The sequence below is a fragment of the Myotis lucifugus genome, unplaced genomic scaffold, assembly GCF_000147115.1.
Source record: "Myotis lucifugus unplaced genomic scaffold, Myoluc2.0 scaffold_7, whole genome shotgun sequence".
In the NCBI taxonomy this organism is placed as follows: domain Eukaryota; kingdom Metazoa; phylum Chordata; class Mammalia; order Chiroptera; family Vespertilionidae; genus Myotis; species Myotis lucifugus.
Window position 1 is genome coordinate 2350507 of NW_005871055.1, and position 21436 is coordinate 2371942.

General features: G+C 39.7%; 1 protein-coding gene across 14 annotated transcripts in view; it reads left to right on the forward strand.

Annotated features, from left to right (window-relative positions):
• The window catches only part of NAA16 (N(alpha)-acetyltransferase 16, NatA auxiliary subunit), an 86852-nt gene extending 79702 nt beyond the window's left edge, over positions 1 to 7150 (forward strand). For 13 of the 14 annotated variants that reach the window (XM_023748172.1, XM_023748173.1, XM_023748185.1 and 10 more), the window contains 2 exons: positions 4757 to 4854; positions 5794 to 7150. In XM_023748172.1, coding sequence (XP_023603940.1) covers positions 4757 to 4854; positions 5794 to 5991 — 296 coding nt within the window. In that variant the 3' untranslated portion in view covers positions 5992 to 7150. The remainder of the gene's footprint in view (positions 1 to 4756; positions 4855 to 5793) is intronic. The other variant, XM_023748165.1, reaches the window with a different exon arrangement.
• The last annotated feature ends 14286 nt before the right edge of the window (positions 7151 to 21436 follow it).

The following is a 21436-nucleotide window of genomic DNA, read 5'->3' on the forward strand; positions in this document are numbered from 1 at the left end:
GGAAGTAAAACTCTCATTATTTGCAGACGACGTGATACTGTACATAGAAAACTCTAAAGACTCCATCAAAAAACTATTAGATTTAAATGAATTTGGCAACTTAGCAGGATACAAAATTAACACCCAAAAATCCATAGCAGTTTTATATACCAATAATGAATTCTCAGAAAGAGAAACCAAAAAAAAAAAATTAAAAAAAAAATCCCATTTACCATCGCAACAAAAAAATTAAGATACTTAGGAATAAACTTAACCAAGGAGGTAAAAGACCTGTACTCTGAAAACTATAGGATGCTGAAAAAAGATAGAGGAAGATATAAACAAGTGGAAGAATATACCATGTTCATGGGTTGGTAGAATCAACATCATTAAAATGTCCGTTTTACCCAAAGCAATCTATGATTCAATGCAATCCCTATTAAAACACCAACAGCATATTTCACAGACCTAGAACAAACTCTCTAAAATTTATATGGAACAAAAAATGACCCCAAATAGCTGCAATAATCTTGAGAAAGAAGAACAAAGTTGGAGGCATCACAATACCAGATATCAAGTTATACTACAAAGACACTGTGCTCAAAACAGCCTGGTATTGGCACAAAAACAGGTATATAGGTCAATGGAACAAAACAGAACCCAGAAATTGACCCAAGCCACTATGCTCAATTAATATTTGGCAAAGGAGGCAAGATCATACATACATTGAAGCAGAGACAGTCTCTTCAATAAAATGGTGTTGGGAAAATTGGACAGGTACATAAAAAAAAATGAAACTAGACCAACAACTTACACCATACACAAGAATAAACTCAAAATGGATAAAAGACTTAAATGTAAGACGTGAAACCATAAAAGTTCTAGAACAGGGGTGGGCAACCTTTCTGTGAGTGCCTGCCAAAACCAGCAAAATCTCTGACTCAAAATTCTTCTGCGTGCCAACCCTAATTTTTTGAGAACATGTTACGCCTGCTTGATATGTCTTAAGGTATACGTATGTGAAGAACCTTGAAGAAATAATAAAATTCATTCGAGCAACAAAAACAGTATATGATGATGAAAAATACATTTATTTTTTAATGTATACATGTACACTGATAGTCCGACAGAAAACTTTATGACTCCGTTTGATATTATCAGTGGGACTTTTGCTGCTGCATCACTGATGACAGAGATTTTACATCAGGTTTATATTTCGTGACCTTCAGAGATGCACGAGCTACTACTTCCATCCGTCAGGCTACTCTTATTACGAGACTTAACAAAATTCATCACTGAGAACAAATATTCACAAGCATATGTGGATGAAACCAAAACTGGTCGGATCTAGGAAGGCAGGGAGAGTTAAGGCAGAGGCGTAGAAATTGCTCTTCCCCTCTCTTGTCAATCCATGTCTATGGTCTTTAAGATAACTTGTTATGTAAAATTATTTATCTAAGATGCACCTACACTAAATTTATCTGAAAAATAAAAAAGTTGATATTAAGAAAAAAATTGTAAATGGAAGATTATAAGAGAGGGTTTCGCGTGCCACCAAAAGTTACTGGCGTGCCATGTTTGGCATGCGTGCCAGGGGTTGCCCACCCCTGTTCTAGAAGAAACCATAGGCACCAAAATCTCAGACATTGCTTGTAGCAGTATGTTTACCAGTACATCTCCTAGGACAGTGGAAACTATGGAGAAAATAAACAAATGGGACTACATGAAAATGAAACCATCAACAAAATAGCAAGAGAGCCTACTACAGGGAGAACATACTTGCCAATGATATCCTAATATATATAAAGAGCTAGGTGCCCAAACCGGCGACCGGTCACCATGAAGTGCATGGAGCACCTCTCGGTTCCTAGAGCGGGGAGCTTCCCGTAGCATCGCAGGGTGGCAGAGGCCATGCAACGGAGGCCAGGCTAGGCCTAGGGACCCTGACCACGCCCGATTTCGTGTGCGCTGGGTTTCTAGTATCTGATAAGAGGTTAATCTCCAAAATATATAGGGAACTCATACAACTTAAATGGAAGACAAACAATCCAATCAAAAAATGGGCAAAGGACATAAATAGATACTTCTCCAAAGTGGACATGCAGAAAGTCAGGAAACGTGAAAAAAATCTTTGAAGTCACTAATTATCCAAGAGATGCAAATTAAAACTACAATGAGGTATCGCCTCACACTTGTCAGAATGGCTATTATCAACAAATGACAAGTGCTGGTGAGGTTGTGGAGAAAAGGGAACTCTAGTACACTGCTGGATGGGAATGCAGACTAGTGCAGCCACTGTGGAAAACAGTATGGAGTTTCCTCAGAAAACTAAAAATGGAACTCCTATTTGACCCAGTGATCCCACATTTAGGAATATATCCCAAGAAACCCGAAACACTCATCAGAAAGAATATATGCACCCCTATGTTCATAGCAGCGCAGTTTACGATAGCTAAGATTTAGAAAAAGCTTAAGTGCCCATCAGCAGATGAGTGGATAAAAAAACTGGTACATCTACATAATGGAATACTATGCAGCAATAAAAAAAAAAACTTTTACCATTTGCAACAGCATGGATGGACCTGGAGAATATTATGTTGAGTGAAATAAGCCAGTCAGAGGAAGATAAGTATCCTATGATCTCACTCATATGTGGAATCTAATGAATAAAATAAACTGATGATCAAAAATAGACTCTGAGACATAGAAGCATGAACAGACTATTGAACCTCAGAGGGAAGACAGGCGGGTGGGTGGGAAGAGATGAACCAATGAACTTGTATGCATATATACATAACCTGTGGACACAGATAATGGGGTGATGGGGGGGATGGGAGTGGGCTGGAAGAGGTTAATGAGGGGAAAAGGAGGACCTATGTAATACTTTGAACAATAAAGATTTAATGAAAAACAACAAACAAAAATAAAGAAACACAATAGCACTTTGGATCTTTCAAATTAAGAAAGTTTTTATGTGTTTGGAAAAGTTTAAAGTTTAGTAAAGATGTAGTTAACAAGCACTCTTATAGTTTGCTGCTACAGTGTAAATTGCCGCAGCCATGTAAGAAATCAACTTAATCATTCTTATCAAGAACTTCACATTACCTGTATCTTTTGCTGTAGTCATACTTTTGTGAATAATTTTAAATAATTATTCCAAAGCAAAAAAAAGGAGTTTTAAGTGCAAAGATGTTAACTGAAATGTGTGAAAGTATGGGGAAAATAATGGTAACAGATTAGTGTATGTCCAGTATGTCCAGTAATAGGGAGATGTAGCAGGTTTGTAGGATAGACTAGCAGGTAATGGTATAAAATGATGTTATTTCTAAAAAGCTATAACAAGGGTAAATATGTTTTAATATGTATGCAGAATTAACAAAATATAATCTCAGCTATGTAATAATATACATGGGATAAAGGCTACAAAAAGTGTATACCAAAGCTTTAATGAATGGTTGCCTTTGGGTGTTGTGATTATCTGTGATTTTTTTTCTTGTATTTTTATTACTTTATGTATTTTGCATTTTGAGAATTTACTTATATTCTGCCTTATTACAGGAGAGAATTTAGGCAATTTATATAAATTTATAAAATACAAGATGGCATAAATGCAAACTGAACAAAAGATTGTGGAAAGGGAATTAGTGACAAAATGAAGTATATATAATGAACTCCTAATTTAAGCCATATACTGTATTTAAATACTTTAACCTAAGCTTTTTTTTGTTGCAAAGGCAAACTTCTTGGTTTTAATATCTATGGGAAAAAAGTTAATTCATGTGAGAAATTACACTTCTTGGTAGTAAGGGCAGATGAGAATTTCTCTTTAAAAAAAAGGGTAATGGAAGAAAACATTTCTTTATTATAACTATGGGAAGTGCCTTTCCAAACATATGAAATTCTAAAGAGAAGATAATTTTTGCCATATAAAAATAAAAACACCATAAATTCAAAAGACCAAAAAATATTCATGGATATATAACTGATAAAAAGCTAATAATATATGTGGAGCTCTTATAAATTAACAGTTAACAATATAAATTAATAAACAAAATCCAAAGGAGCCCTAGCTGGTTTGGCTCAATGGGTAGAGCGTCAGCCTGTGGACCAAAGGGTCCCTGGTTCGATTCTGGTCAAGGGCACAGCATATGCTCGGGTTGCAGGCTCGATCCCCAGTAATGGGTGAGCAGGAGGCAGCCAATTCTAACTCTCTCTCCCTCTCCCTTCCTCTCTGAAATCAATAAAAAATATATTTAAAAAAATCCAATAGTAAAATGAACATAGAATATGGACCATGTAATTTATTGGAGAAATATAAACTGGGGTTTATTTTTTTGAAAGCTTTAAAAATTATTTTCTTTGTGAATATGGAAACATTTTCCTATTGTCCCTCAACCACAGTCTTTTGATAATAATTTGTTTCTTAGATGTTTTATCTGAGGATATAATTTTTTAAAAATGATTGATTGATGCCACAGGGTAGCCTGTGTTTATATTTTGAGTTGGATCATTTTCTGGGGGGGGGCGGGGATATTAAATCTGGTATCCTGGTAAATGTTTAGCAACCATCTCTGTGTCCCCAACTATGAGTGGAATGTCACTGAATGGACGTGGGAAGTGATGGCACAATTGCCTCCTGAGAGCTGTGGGAGCCAGTTCCAGCCCACTGCTAATTAAATACTTGGGACCATATTTTAAGCCACTGGTTAATGTAAATTAAATCAAATGTTAGCCATCCATAGAAGTTTACCCATTTTGAAATGTCTTGGTATTTCAGGTGCTAAAATGATGTATTTTCTGGACAAGTCAAGGCAAGAGAAAGCAATCGCCATTGCCACTAGACTGGATGAAACTATAAAAGATAAAAATGTAAAAGTAAGATTTTTCACACTCATTTCCCCCCATTTTTAAAAAAATCACATATGAGCATTTATTCCAATACTGTTGACAGTATGGGAGAGCACCAGGTCATCTACAAAAATCTGCTCTGCAGCCCCCCCATAAGCCAGCTGCTTATATAGGGTAGGACAAGGATTGCTTGGGGAAGTAGGAGGCTGGGGTGGGACTCCATTGTTTGGGCAACAAGGTGGTTAATCTTTCCATAGGCAGTTCTTGAATGAGAATGGTTCCAAGGTCTTCCCCAGGTCCAAGGTTGACTTCCTGGTCCAAGGTTGACTCCCAGGGCCTGGGGCACACAACTTCCACCCTGGTCAGAATGTCCTTTCTTTAACCAACACAAGGCAATCATGGTTAACAGCATGATTAATACCTCCCATAACTGGATACTGAGTGATCTAACAAAACATGCCTTTACAACTTAATTCTTGAGTGGGCCTTCTGACTTATGCCTTGATTTGAATACCAGTTCTAATTAAGAGCTATATCACATTAGGCAAGTTACATCTCTTAGCTTCCTTTTTCTCATGTAGAATATGAGGATGAAAATGCTGCAGCATAGAGTTGGTATAAGGGTTTACTGAAGTAATAAACTGAAGTACTTACTACCTGCCTGGCACATAGTAATCACTTAATATGTGGGAGCTATTGTTATTAATAAAGGACACTTTTATTTTAGTGATCACAGTTTCAGGGATTCACTTTTTCAAGTATTAGAATTTTACTGCTTTTTTAAGGCTTTACAGAATTGATTTTTAAAATGTTCCTTTTTTGAGATGATTACTTAGTATAGATAGCAAGAAGTTATTTTAGACTAGGGCTTGTTGGCCTTCTCTTGGTTAATGAACAGATTGCATCTTTTGATTTAAGTGATTAATAATCAAATGTAATTTTTTTTATTTCCCTTTGTTTCAATAGATTTTAATAAAGGTTTCTGAGGCACTGCTTGATGGAAGCTTTGGGAACTGTAATTCCCAATATGAAGAATACAGGATGGCCTGTCACAGCCTGCTCCCTTTCACGTCTGCTTTCCTGCCTGCTGTGAATGAGGTCAGCAGTCAAAGTGCGGCACTAAACCATATGGCCAACTATGATGTCTTGGCAAATGAAATTTGAAATCCCATAGAAAATGGGCTCCTATAGATTCAAAGCTGACTTCAGATCAGGGTTCTTTTCAGGGTGTATTTTAATATAAATATGAAGTGAAATAATTGGATAGTTTTTTTCAATGGAGTATTCTGTAAGCTTATTCTATTTTTTATCTGACTCTGCCAGTATACATAAGCATCTGTTAAAATGACCTGTTTATACTTGTACAGTTTTCTTAAACTTTAGAATTATCAGCATTATGATGGTGCTGTCACTTCTTTATCATAAATATGATAATTACATTTTAAACTAAGGTGTATACGGTCTCACTCTTATTTTTTTTAGATCCTGGTTTTAGACTCTATGGTTTGATCCCTTATTGATTTGTCTTATTGTTTTTTTGCTTACTTTTTAATGAAAACACATCAGTTTTAAAGTGGTAACTATATGTATGTTAAAAACAATATGGAACTTCTTTTGTCAGATATTGAGGTTTAGTTTAAAATTTACTTCAGTTTGCCCTTTTTTTTCTCTTAATTTTTTCCTGATTTATTATTTTTTAATATACATGAAAATGAAAATTTCTTTTGATTCAGAATGTGGGGATTGGTTTGCCTCTTAATCACTGAAATTCACTGATAAATTTATTGTGTATCTCTAGGTCAGTCTTAAAAGTCCCACAAGCAAGAATTATGCTTTCTTGGCTAAATTGCTTTGTGTATTAATAAATAGTTTATATCTGAGTGGCATATGCCTCAAGGAAGCATAATAGAGCAGAATATAAATTATAATGAAGCATCTTTACTCTTGTAGTCATACATAGACTACTAAATATGTTTTTATATCAGCAGAATGGGAATTTAATCTATTAGTTTAATTATTAAAACAGTATTGTCAGGCAATTTTTGTGGAGGATAGCTATTTCCTTCTTGTATAGAAAACGGTAGTGGAATCATTCAATATGTTTCTTGCAGAACTGTGTAAATATGTCTGTAATATGGATACTTCCCTTTAAGGCAAATATAAATTCAAAAGGGAGATTTTATTTAGAGAAATAGTTCTAATTAATATGATTTTCTTTCACTCTAAGCTATTTTAGATTCATAATTATTGAGAGAAAAACACTTACTGTAAAACAATGTCAACCTATATAAAGCTGTAATAAATTATTTTGTACAGAGCTGCTTATTGGTGTTGTGTTACTGCTTCACACAATCAAAATATTTTTGCAAAATATTTTTTCTTTGAGAGAGTAAAAACTTTTCATCATCTTAATTTTTACCAATTTATAAAATCACCTACCAATATATTCTGGTGCCACATCAGATTGTTTTCTTTTTAATGTTTTAATTCTTTAAGAAGTAGGCAATCTCTGTCACTAAATATCTTGGCAAATGTGTAATTTGATATGTTACTTTCAGCATAAAAGATGGAATTGTGCTTTCAGCTGTGGTCTTTTAAAAAGTATTCCATTGGGCCCTGACTGGTTTGGCTCAGTGGATAGAGCATCGGCCTGCGGACTGAAGGGTCTAGGTTCGATTCCAGTCAAGGGCATGTAACTTGGTTGTGGGCACATCCCCAGTAGGGGACGTGCAGGAGGCAGCTGGTTGATGTTTCTCTCTCATCGATGTTTCTAGCTCTCTATCCCTCTCCCTAACTCTCTGTAAAAAAATCAATAAAATATATTTTTAAAAAAATAAAAAGTATTCCATTGGAATTATTTAGAGTTTCTGAAAGTTATAGGCAGATACAGTTGAGATGTGAGGAGTTTGGTTCAAGGTAAGGAAGAAGGCAGGATAATGGGTGACACTGGGATTAGTGAAATCCAGTAGTGTATCAGTTAGTGTATAGGGGTTGTATCTGTTCTCCTTCCTATACTCATCCCACTTCAAGTATAAACCGGAGATATAGTCAGGGATCTTTTTTAGATAGGGGGGAGGGTTGTATCATGTTCTTCCATCCCCTACCTCCACCCTATTCCCAATTTTGTAGAGGCCCTTTTAATGTAAAGCTAAAGAATAAACATAAGCCTAAAGGAGAGACATCTTAAAACCAGTTACTTAAAAAAGTCTCTTGTCTCAAGAGAAAAGCAAAAAGTCCTTTGTCCTGTTTGATCCTGCCAAGTTTATCAGAACAGATAGGAAAAAAACCACGAAGATTCAAGGCATAGTGTGATAATTTAAGAATTTGGCTTCAGATTTTGTTTTTGTTTTTTGAGGAATGAATTTAATGTGCAAAGCCTAGAGAATAGAGAACCACAATTCAATCTGTAGTTATTGAGCCCCTAATTTTGTTTCAGATAGTGTTCGAGGTATGACACATAATAGCGAACAAAATTACGTTCTTATTCTGGTGGGGGGAGAGAGAAACCAGTATATAATATCAGGTAGTGAAAATTACTGTTTAGAAAACTCAAGCACAATATGAATATAGAGATAAGTGTTGGTTATAATGAAATTTAAAAGTTTCAAAGAATAGTTAAAAGTTTACAGAGAAAAAGTATTATCAAAGGAATGAATTGAATTGACATTAGATTTCTCAAAAGCATTATTGAATGTAAGTATCAAAGAAAAAACATTAAAATTTTATATCCAGCCAAGTTAGCATTAGAATGTGACAGACAACATTTGAAAATGTTTTTAAGTGTACAAACCTCAGAAGATTTACCTTACAAAGGCCCTCAAGAAAATACTTTAGGAGAAATATTAAAAGATACAAAATCTGGAAGATGCTACAAGAGATGTGAAAAGAAGGGTGATTAAATATTTTTGTAAAGTTGACTGTTATCTTAAAGAGAAACTTTATTACAGCAATTAAAACTCTAGGCATTATCATTAAGATTTGTTAACGTAAGAGATACCAAAACCTGTAAGAGAATTTTTATGTGTTTATTTGAGTCAAGCTGATGACATATGGTAGGGAGCAAGATCTCAAATGCTCCAGAGAATAACAATTTTGCAGTGTTTATACATTTGAAATTAAGGAGGGAATTTAAGGAAGATTACATGGAAGTGGGGGAAAGCAAGGCAGGGATCAGATTACATGATAGTTAACATTAAGTATTCGCTTGAGGGTTAATACCCCCATCTAGGAGTATTCTGGTATTTCAAAGGTGTGTTCAACTAGATGCACAAAAATAATGGGCAGGGCTGGCTTAAAACCTTTCACTAAGTTATATGCTTGGGGCATGACTACCTATCATGACCTACCCAGCTAGGATTTTATGATCAGATTACCCTGTGAGGTTACTTTCCATAGAACCCCTTTTTCATGCACAGACTAGAGTTGGAGATAAAGACTAAGACATAAGACAGCTAAAGTGCCTCTCTGGCCCTGGCCGGGTGGCTTGGTTGGAGCATTGTCCTGTACACCAAAAGGTTGTGGGTTCAATTTCTGGTCAGGGCACATACCTAGGTTGCGAATTCAATCCCCAGTCAGGAGGCAAACTGATTAAAGTTTCACATGGATGTTTCTCCCTTCCTCTTTCTCTAAAATCAATAAAGACATATATTTGTGGTTAAGAGGAAGTTACAGAGATTAAACAAACATGAATATAGTTAATTATAAAAACCACTATAAGAAAGAAAATGTAAAACAAAGACGAATTCAGTTTATCTAGTGGGAAGCAGAAAAAGGAACAAAGATTATAGTAAATGGAAAATAAGATGGCAGAAATTCTGGTGTAACACTGGTTTAAAAAATTCAATGGATTAAGTTAAAAGACAGATTTTTGGATTGTATTAAAGATTGTTTACAAGAGACATACTTAAATAAGAACAGGAAAATTTAAATAAAAGGATGGAATTAGATATAATAGGCTAATATGAACCAGAACAAGGATGGAGTAACAGTCCAAGTAGAATAGAATTTAATGCAAAATATAATGACAAAGAGACATCGTGCATTCATTAAATAAATACAAATGTAAGGAGTGACATCAGAGGAATGGCAAGCATGAGACATCCTTTTGACCACTCCTGAAATTTCAACAAATTAACCAACTATAATTCAACAAAGAATCCCTACTCAATACAGAGGCATGCTTCAGAGACCCGCACATGGAAGCATATAAAGGTGGGCAACTAAGAATGAGTGGGGAGACAAGAAAAGAGGAAAGGTCAGATGGTTGCAGATGCAGCCCTGCAGCTGGGAGCTCGTGGCTCAGCCCAGAGAGGGGAGGAAGCCAGTGATAGCAGGTGCTTCCTTTGGCCAGGAGGAACGGAGAGCTGCAGGGGGCAGTCAGGCAGGACAAAGGAGCAAACAGTGACTGAGCCAACAGACTCCTGACAGGAGTATGTGGGTTCTTCCCCATGGCTGTCCACTGTCAGTGGAGTTTCAGACAAAGAAACAGAATTACAGAGCCCTGCTGCCTCTTGTCCAAAACTTGTTTCCCATTGTTCTTGGTGTCGGGTCAAGGAGCACATTATCTGTAAGCTAAGAGTTATTGCAGCAGAACCACTGTTTACCTCTGTGATTTATACCCAAGTGAGGCTTTAGGGGGGTTGAGGGGAGGAAGGTCCAGGGTCACCATTATGATGATGAAAAAACAAACCAAGCCCCAAGCAGCACTTGACTTACTGTGGAGGTCAAGTTTAGGAGATCACAGAGGTAAAAATCTTGTGATTCAGCCATCTATTTGAAAAGAGTAGAAAGACCTCTTCAGAAAAATCTGCTAGAGAGGGGCCATTAATATAGACATACATACATATCTAGACAAAGGAGACCAGCAAATACCATGAATAACCATAGTAATGAGGATGATCAGAAAGAAAACAAAGAAAGCAAGCTGGAACACATGGAAATATGGGATATAAATTACAGAGATTTTAATATTGAGTTCTGAAAATACACAATGAGATGTGAGAAAATACAGGCAGACAATTCGGTACTCTCAGAAAACAAATTAATGAACAAAATAAGTTCTTACCCAAAGAGATTGAAACTTTTAAAAGAACCAATCAGAAATCCTGGTAATGAAGTATGCAATTAAGGAGATTAGGCATAAACTATTGAGCATAGAAAATAGAGCCAACCAGAAGGAGGAAAGAATTAGTGATATTAAAGATAGGAATCTAGAAATGATGCAGAGGGAAGAAGAGAGAGACCTGAGTATAAGAAAAAGTGAAAGAGCTTTATGAGAAGCATTTGACTCCACCAGGAAATAATAGGATATCAGAAGAAGAAGAGATGGGGCAGGGAACAGAGAGCCTCTTCAAACAAATAGTGGATGAGAACTTCCCAAACCTATGGAAAGAACTAGATCCTTGAATCCAAAAAGCAAACAACACCTAGTTACCTCAATCCAAAGAGGTCCTCTCTAAGACACATTGTATAAAAACTGTCAAGTTAATGACAAAAAATTCTCAAAGCAGCCAGGGACAAGAAGGAAGTGTCCTATAGAGGCAAACTCATCAAAAATATCATCCAACTTCTCAGCAGAAACTCTACAAGCCAGAAGAGAGTGGAACCAAATATTCAAACATCTGAAAGAGAAATTACCAGCCATGAATATATATCCAGCAAAATTATCCTTTAAATATGAAGGAGAAATAAAGATGTTTCCAGACAAGCAGAAGTTGAGGGATTTTATCACCAGAAAGCCTCCATTGCAGGAAATACTCAAGGGAGTTTTTCCACCTGAAAGAGTAAGGTCACAAAAAACTTACAGCATAAACAGGACAATTTGTGACAAATACATAAAAAGAGAAGAGGGAAGGTCTGAACTGGCAAAGGAGGATGAAGATCAGATGCACTCAAAAGAAAAGAACCTACTGTATATATGCAACTTTATTTTTTTATAAACCTAATGGTAACCACACACAAAAATTCCCAAACTAAGACACATAGCTGAAAAAAAAAGGAAACAGCCTGGCCTGTGTGGCTCAGTGGTTGAGCATCGACCTATGAACCAGGAGGTCACAGTTTGATTCCAGGTCGAGGCACATGTCTGGGTTGTGGGCTTGATCCCCAGTGTGGGGCATGCGGGAGGCGGCTGATCAACGATTCCCTCTCATCATTGATATTTCTATCTCCCTCTCCTTCCTCTCTGAAATCAATAAAAGTATATTTTTTACAAAAAGAGGAAATGGAGAAAAGGAGTATGAAATACCACCAAACAAAAACAACAGACAGAAATAGAAAGGAAAAGAAGCAATGGAGGCACAGAGATACCAGAAAACAAAAGATAAAATAGCTATAGGAAATCCTCATACATCAATAATTACCCTAAATGTAAATGGTCTGAATTCACCAATAATGAGGCACAGTGTAGCAGAATGGGTCAAAAAACAAAATCCAGCCATATGTTGCTTACAAGAGACACATCTAAGCTTCAAAGACAAAGGTAGATTCAAAGTAAAAGGGTGGAAAATGATTCTCCAAGCAAATAACACCCACAGAAAAGCAAGTAAAGCCATAATTAGATCCAACAAAATAGATTTCAAGATAAGAGACAGAGGTGGACACTACAATGATAAAGGGAACACTACATCGAGAAAACATAACACTTCTTAATATATATACACCCACCCAATATAAAGCAACTACTCACAGAAGGGAGAAACAGATCAGAACTCAATCATATTGGGGTTTTAATACTCCATTGACAGCTCTAAACAGATCAACCAAACAGAAAAATCAATAAAGAAATATCAGCCTTAAATGAAACACTAGACCAAATAGACATAACTGACATTTACAGAACCTTTCATCCCAGAATTGTACATTTTTCTCCAATGCGCATGAAACATTCTCAAGGATAGACCATATGTTGGGTCACAAAACTAGCATCAACAAATTCAAGAAGATTGAAATTATACCAAGCATATTCTCTGACCATGATGCCTTGAAATTAGACATCAACTGCAAAAAGGAAGTAAAGAAACCTACAAATACATGGAGATTAAACAACGTACTACTAAAAAATGACTTAGTCAAAGAAGAAATAAAAGATGAGATCAAAAGATACATAGAGACAAATGAGAATGACAATGCAATATATCAAAACCTCTGGGGTGCAGCGAAAGCAGTAATAAGAATGAAGTTTATATCATTACAGGCCTAGTCAAGAAATAAGAGAAATCCCAAGTAAGCAATCTAACATCACATCTTAAAGTACTAAAAAAAGTACAAAAACAATCCAAAGTCAGCAGAAGAAAGGAAATAATAAAAATTAGAGCAGAATTGAATGAAATAGAGAACAAAAAGACTATACAAAAAAATCAATAAAACAAAGAGCTGGTTCTTTGAAAAGTTTAATAGAATTGACAAACCCCTGGCTAGACTCACTAAGGGAAAAGACCCATAAAAACAAAATCAGAAATGAGAAAGAAGTCACCACAGACATCACAGATATATAAAGGTTCATACTAGAATATTATGAAAAACTAAATGCCACCAAATTAAAAAATCTAGAAGAAATGGATAAGTTTCTAGAAGTATATAACCTTCCTAGACTAAATCATGAAGAACTGGAAAATCTATATAGACTGATCAGCAGTGAGGAAATTGAAACAACCATCAAAAACCTCCCAAAGCCCGGCCAGTGTGGCTCAGTGGTTGAGCATCGATCTATGAATCAGGAGATCACACTTTGATTCCCAGTCATGGCACATGCCAGGGCTCCGGGCTCCTTCCCAGTTGGGGGGCATGCAGGAGGCAGCCAATCGATGATTCTCTCTCATCATTGATGTTTCTCTCTTTCCTCTCCCTTCCACTCTGAAATCAATAAAAATATATATATTTTTAAAAAACCTCCCCAAAAATGAAAGGCCAGGACCAGATGGCTTCACCAGTGAATTCTACCAAACATTTAAAAAAGATTTAAAACCTGTCCTCAAACTCTTCCAAAAAGCTGAAGAGGAGGCAATACTTCCTAACATATTTTATGAGGCCAATATAACCCTGATACCAAAACCTGGCAAGGATAGCACAAAAAAAGAAAACTGCAGACCAATATTTCTGATGAACACAGATACAAAAATCCTAAACAAAATACTAGCAAATTGAATAAACAATACATTAAAAAAGAATACATCAAGATCAAGTGGGGTTCATTCTAGGAGCACAAAGATGTTTCAACATATGGAAATCAGGCAATGTAATACACCATGTTAACAAAAGGAAGGACAAAATCATATGAGCTTATCAATAGATGCAGAAAAATGGAGAAGGAAAGTACTTCAACATAATACAGGCCATATGATGAACTTTCAGCTCATATCATACTCAATAGTGAAAAACTGAAAGCTTTTCCTCTAAAATCAGGAACAAGGCAAAGATATTCACTCTCACCACTCTTATTCGAAGTAGTGCTGGAAGTCCTAGCCAGAGCAATAAGACAAGAGAAATAAATAAAAGACATCCAAAGAGGGAAGGAGGAAGCCAAACTGTCACGTTTTGCAGATTACATGATTCTGTATATATAAAACCCTAAAGACTCCACCAAAAAGCTGTTAGAAACAATAAACAAATACAGTAAAATTGCAGGGTATAAAATCAATATACAAAAATCCATTGCTCTCCTGTATGCTAACAACAAAACTTCAGAAAAAGAAATAAAAAAAACAAAACAGCAACAACCCACACCAATAATTCCTTTTGCAATTGCAACCAAAAGAATAAAATACCTAGGAATAAACTTAAACAATGTGAAAGACCTATTTATTGAAAATTATAAAACATAATTAAATGAGATTGAAAAAGACACAAAGAAATGGAAAAATATCCCATGTTCATGGATTGGAGAAATCAACATAGTTAAGATGGCCATATTACCCAAAGCAATATACAGATTTAGTGCAATCCCCATCAAAATCTCAATGTTATATTTTAAAGAAATAGAACAAGAAATCATCAGATTTGTATGGAACCACAAAAGACTCTGAATTGCCAAAACAATCTTGAGAAAAAAGAACAAAGCTGGAGGTATCACGCTGTCTGACTTCAAATTATGTTACAGAGCTACAATAATCAAAATAGCATGGTATTGGCAGAGTAACAGACATTGAGATCAGTGGAACAGACTGGAGAGCCCAGCTATAAAACCAAAGGTATATGGGCAGATAATTTTCAACAAAGGAGCCAGAAACACAATCTCTTTAATAAATGGTGCTGGGAAAATTGGAAAGCCACATGCAAAAGAATGTATTACTGTGTGTTCCCATGTACAATCCATGTACAAAAATTAATTCAAAATGGATCAAAGACCTTAATATGAGACCTGAAACACTAAGTTACAGAGAAGAAAACATAGGTACCAAACTTATGGACCTTGGTTGTAGAGAACATTTTATGAACTTGACCACAACAGCAAGGGAAGTAAAGGCAAAAATAAATGAATGGACCATATCAAACGAAAAAACTTCTGCAAAGCAAAAGAAACTCACAACGAAACAAAGAAGCAGCCAACCAGATGGGAGATTGACATTTGTAAACAGTAGCTATGACAAATATTTAATTTCCAAAATATATAAAGAACTCATAAAACTCAACACCAAACAATATTAACAACCTAATAAAAAAGTGGGCAGAGGACCTGAACTGATACTTCTCCCAAGAAGACATCCAAATAGCAAACTACACATATAAAAGCCTATGCAACTGTACGACTGTACGACTGGTCCCTATGATGCACACTGACCACCAGGGGGCAGACGCTTAACACAGGAGCTGCCCCCTGGTGGTCAGTGTGCTCCCACAGCCAACCTCCAGTGGTCCCTTCCCCTGGCTGGCCCAGATTGGCTCCAATCGCCAGCCAGGCCTAGGGACCCCACCTGTGCACAAATTTGTGCACCAGGCCTCTAGTAGATATAGGAAATGATGTTAAACCTCACTAGCAATTAGAGAAATACAAATCAAAATTACAATGAGATACCACCTCATACCTGTTAGAATATCTATTATCAACAAGACAAGTAGTAACAAGTGTTGGAGAAGATATGGAAAAAATGGAAACTGTATTTTCTGCTGGCGGGAATGTAGACTGGTATAACCACTATGGAAAACAGTCTGGTGATTCCTCAAAAAATTAAGAATAGAACTACCATATGACCCAGCAACCTCTCTCCTGGGTATATACCCGAAAAACTAGAAAACATGTATTCATAAAGATTTATGCATCCCAATGTTCATTAAAGCAGTATTCACGGTGGCCAAGACATGGAAACACCCAAATGGACCTGCTATAGAGGACTGGATTAAGAAGATATGGTACATATACACAATGGAATACTACTCAACCATATGAAAGGGTTAAATACTGCTATTTGCAAGAATATGAATCTGTCTTGAGAATATTATGCTAAGTGAAATAACTCAGCCTGGACTGTGCCCTCTCACAATCCAGGACCCCTCAGGGGATGTTGGAGAGCCAGTTTCGGCCCAATCCCCACAGGCCAGGCCCAGGGACCCCACCAGTGCATGAATTCATGCACTGGGCCTCTAGTATGCATATAAGATCTTCGGTTAATCTCCCCCACCTCCTCCCTTCCCTCTGAGATTCATCAGTCTGTTCCATGTTTCCATGCCTGTGCATTGAATGTCTGCCCCCTGGTGGTCAGTGCGCATCATAGCTACCAGTTGAATGGTCGAATGGTCGCTTAGGCTTTTATATATATACTAGAGGCCCGGTGCACAAAAATTTGTGCACTGGCGGGGAGGGGGGGTCTGTCAGCCCGGCCTGTGCCCTCTCGCAGTCTGGGACACCTCGGGAGATAACAACCTGCTGGCTTAGGCCTGCTCCCAGGTGGCAGAGGGCAGGCCCAATCCCTAGGTGCAGCCCCTGGTCGGGCTCAGAGCAGGGCCGATTGGGGAGTTGGGGCGCCGCCCCTGTCATGCACAGAGCAGGGCAGATGGGGAGGTTGCGATGCCACCCCTAGTCATGCTCAGGGTAGAGCCGATTGGGGGGTTGGGGCGCTGCCCCCTGTCACTCACAGAGCAGGGCCCATCAGGGGGGTTGGGGCTCCGTACCCTGTCACGCACAGAGCAGGGTTGATCAGGGGGTTGGGGAGCTTCCCCCTGTCACACACAGAGCAGGGCCCATCAGGGGGTTGGGGAGCTCCCCCCTGTCACGCACAGAGCAGGGCCGATCAGGGGGTTGAGGAGCTCCCCCCGTCATGCACAGAGTAGGGCCGATAGGGGAGTTGGGGCACCGCCCCTTGTCACACACAGAGCAGGGTGGATCAGGGGGTTGGGGCGCCGCCACTGTCACACTCAGGGCAGGGCCGATGGGGAGGTTATGGCTCTACCCCGTCACACACAGAGCAGGGCCCGGTGTGGGGGGGGGGGGTTGGGGTGCCACACCCTGTCACACACAGAGCAGGGCCGATCAGGGGGTTAGGGCACTGCCCCTGTCACGTTGATCCCGGTGCCGGGAGGCCTCGCGGCTCCGCTGATCCTGGTGCTGGGAGGCATATTACCCTTTTACTATATAGGATAGAGGCCTGATGCATGGGTGCGGGCCAGCTGGTTTGCCCTGAAGGGTGTCCTGGATCAGGGTGGGGGTCCCCACTGGGTGCCTGGTCAGCCTGGATGAGGGGATGATGGCTGTTTGCAGCTGGTCACACCCCCTTCAGGGTGGGGGTCCCCACTGGGGTGCCTGGCCAGTCTGGGTGAGGGGCTGAGGGCCGTTTTCAGGCTGGTGGGTGACTGAAGCTCCCAACCACTCCTTTTTTTCTTTTCTTTTTTATTCTGGGCCAGCTTTAGCTCTGAGGCTTGGCTCCAGCTCTGAGGCCTCGGCTGCTGAAAGCAGGTATCTGGTTTGTTTGGGTTCTATAATCGAAACACTGTTTCAACTCCAGCTCTGAGATCCCGGCTGGCTGAAAGCAGGTTTCTGGGGTTTTGTTTAGCTTCTATATTTGTAACAATGTTTCAAACTGCAAGCTCAGAGGCCGGCAGCCACAGGCGGAGAACGTTGGCTTCCTCCATCACTGGAGCAAGCAAGCCTCCTGTTAGCTTCAAGCTGCCTGGCTGCCGGCCGCCATCTTGGTTGGCAGTTAATTTGCATATCGCCCTGATTAGCCAATGGGACGGGTAGCGGAGGTACGGCTAATTACCATGTTTCTCTATTATTAGATAGGACTAGAGGCCCGGTGCATGAATTCATGCCTGGGTGGGGTTCCTCAGGGTGGCCTGCAGGGATCGGGCCGAAACCCGCAGTCCAATGCTGCGTGCAGCTCCTACCTGCTGCTCCTGCTCATCCTGGCCCCACTGTGCCTAATGCTGGCTCACTCCCAATCAGTCCTGATTGGGAGAGGCTCTCGCTGCCACAGCAGCGCTCACCAGCCATGAGCCCTGCTTCTGGCACCCTCCCAAGGGGAATGGCCTGTGGGATCGGGCTGAAACTGGCTCTCCAACATCTCCCAAGGGGTCCTGGATTGCAAGAGGGTACAGGCCAGGCTGAGGGACCCCACCGGAGCACGATTGGGCCAGGGAGGGACCACAGGAGGGCTCCAGGGCATGTTTGGCCCATCTCGCTCAGTCTCGATAGGCCGGACCCCAACAGCAAGCTAACTTACCAGTCAGAGCATCTGCCCCCTGGTGGTTAGTGCATGTCATAAGGAGCAGTTGAGCAGCCTTAGCATATCATTAGCATATTACGCTTTGATTGGTTGTTCAGTTGTTCTGCCGTTTGGTCTATTTGCATATTACCCTTTCATTATAGAGGATAGATTACTATATTCTCTTTGCTGCGCTTTACATCCCTGTGACTATTTTTTATAACTGCCCATTTGCACATCTTAATCCCTTCTCTTTTTTCATCTATCCCTCAAATCCCCATCTCATCTGGCAACCATCAAAATGTTCTCTGTATTTAAGAGTTTGTTTCTATCTTATTCATTTAATTTGTTTTTTAGATTCCACATGTAAGTGAAATTATGTGCTACTAGAGGCCCGGTGCATGATTTTGTGCACGGGTGGGGTCCCTTACCCCAGCCAGCCCAGTGGGACCGGCCGGGGGGAGGAATTGTGCGAGGTTGGCCAGCCAGCCTGGCCCCAATTGGGCTGGGTTTTGGGAGGGGGGGTGGGCACGGGAGGTTGGCTGGCTGCTGGCCGTGGGAGGTTGGCTGTGGGGGCCTGCAGACTGAAGAGTCCTGGGTTCCATTCTGGTCAAGGGCACATGCCCAGGTTGTGGGCTCAATCCCTAGTGGGGAACATGCAGGAGGCAGCCAACCAATGATTCTCTCTCATCATTGATGTTTCTATCTCTCTCTCCCTCTCCCTTCCTCTCTGAATCAATAAAGATATGTTTTTAAAAAATAGCCATAGGTGGATAGTGGCTACCAAACTAGTGATATCAGTCTAATAGTTCTTCCTACAAGGGGCATCTTTTCTAATTTGCCCCACCAAAGGGATGTCTTTTTAAAATCCTTCAAGGTGGCTACATGTGCTAGCAGTCACCCATTTATTTGGGCATTCCATTTATTTGGCTTGTTTGTAAGCTCCCTAAGGCCACCAACCTGGTCTGTCTTGCATATGAAGCACAGAGCCCAGCACAGAGTAAGTGTTAATGTTGATGAATGCTTACAGTCACTACGTCCTGTCACTAATCTCATTTGACCCTCACAGTTGCCCTGTGGGAGAGACATTATTATCATCCTCATTTTATACGACACTAAGGTAAGAGGGACACATGCTTTTCCCAGGGCTACACAGATTTTCGGAGCAGGATCTGAAGCTACTCCTTTCAACTTTGCATCCTGTTCCTTCCTCTCTGTCCTGATGCTCAGTAGTCATGTAGTATGTGTAGGCTGGCCTTGTATGTGTTTAGTCTCAACAAGACAGTCAGTTGCCTGAGGGCAAGGCCCAGGCTAAGCCCATTGGCAGTACTCAGAGTCCCACTCTGACTGACTATATTTATTTCCTAGTTAGCACACTTGTGGTTTAGGGCAGTAATTGTTTTCTGAAACTTTGAAGTATGTGGTTAGTTCATTGTTTCCCCACTGGAGGGCAAGCTTTCCAACTTAATTTTATTTATTCTTCTCATTTCTTAGGAATTAAAAGAACCATTATACACAAGCCTGAGCTGTTTTTTGTGTTTCAATTGTTTTGGGGAAATAAGATTGTTTCCATGTGTTGAAAGCTGTATCATATATAAATTTCTGATTCAGTATGTCTGGATAGTTCCCTTCCATAGAGATTAAAAATCCCAGATAGAGGTTTTGTTAAATGTAAAGCCCATTGCCCAGTGGTTTGTGGAAGTGGCAGAGTTTTGGGAAAGAGAAGGCCCTGATCTGATAGTGGAAGAATGGGCTCTGGTCTCAGGCAGGTCACAGCCTTCCAGGCCCCTTCTTGTATACAGAGTGAGGAAGGTTTATCCAGGTGACCAGTATCCCATGAGTCTATATTCTCAAACTGGAAGTCCTAAGAGTCAAGGATTGTGTCAGACCCATTTTGGTTACTCCACAGTTACCTTCCCTGGCACTGAATAAATCCCCAGGAGCACAGGAGCAGACACGCCTCAGCAGCCTTCTAGCTCACGGGGTAGAAGCAGTTCTGTGCACCATTTGGTCAAATCAGCCCTCTTCCTGGACTCAAAAACCTAGACATTGGGAGTTTTAAGTGTGGGACAAAAGTGAACCAAGCCTTTTAATGCACTAGTCGAACTTGTTTCACATCTACACTAATAAAAGAGAAAGATGCAAATTGACCATCCCTCCATGACACCCACCAGCCAATCAGGAATGAGCCTGCAAATCAACACAACAAAGATGGCGGGTCAATTTGCATACACAGGCGCCAAGCGGCCGAGGGGTGGGGTGGCACCAAGCGGCCTGGGTCCCGGGGACAGGTGCCACGCCCGCAGGCTCCTGGGACCATCGCTGGCTCCGCCAAGCCAAGCCCACAGCCTCCCGGGACCATTGCCGACCCCGGGAGGCGAGAGTGGCTGTGCCAAGCAAAGCCCACAGCCTCTTGGGACCATCGCCGGCCTGGGAGGTGAGCACAGGCCATGGCCCTGCACAGGCCTGGAGTAAAACGTTGACAGCAAGTCCTTTCAGTATAATTGGGGCATTAGAGGCCCACAGAATGATCATTTCCTTTTCTATGAAACACATAACTCTGACACACTATTTACAATTAATTAAGTAAGTTCCATATATTTTTGACATTTTACAGCCCTGGAAAGTTACATATAATAATCAGCAAAGTGAGAAGATGAAAAGAATTTTTAGGCTTTTAAAGATGTAACTAATTTCTGTCTAGAAGACACACCAATTCAAAAAGTGATTGTTTTATTGTCCTATAGGACATTAGCCAGATTGTATCTAATTTAGCAGTTTTACTTTAGGCTTTCATCTTTGGAAATCACATTTGGAACAGCATTATCATCCTGCCAGTCCCTTCACTGAGTTAAACAGAACTTTTGCATCTGCTATTATGTATTTGAATAAGAATTATGTATTTAACACATGCAAAATTTTGTTTTGACACAATAAAAAAAAAAAGATCATTTGATTCTTCCCTGGAACACAAA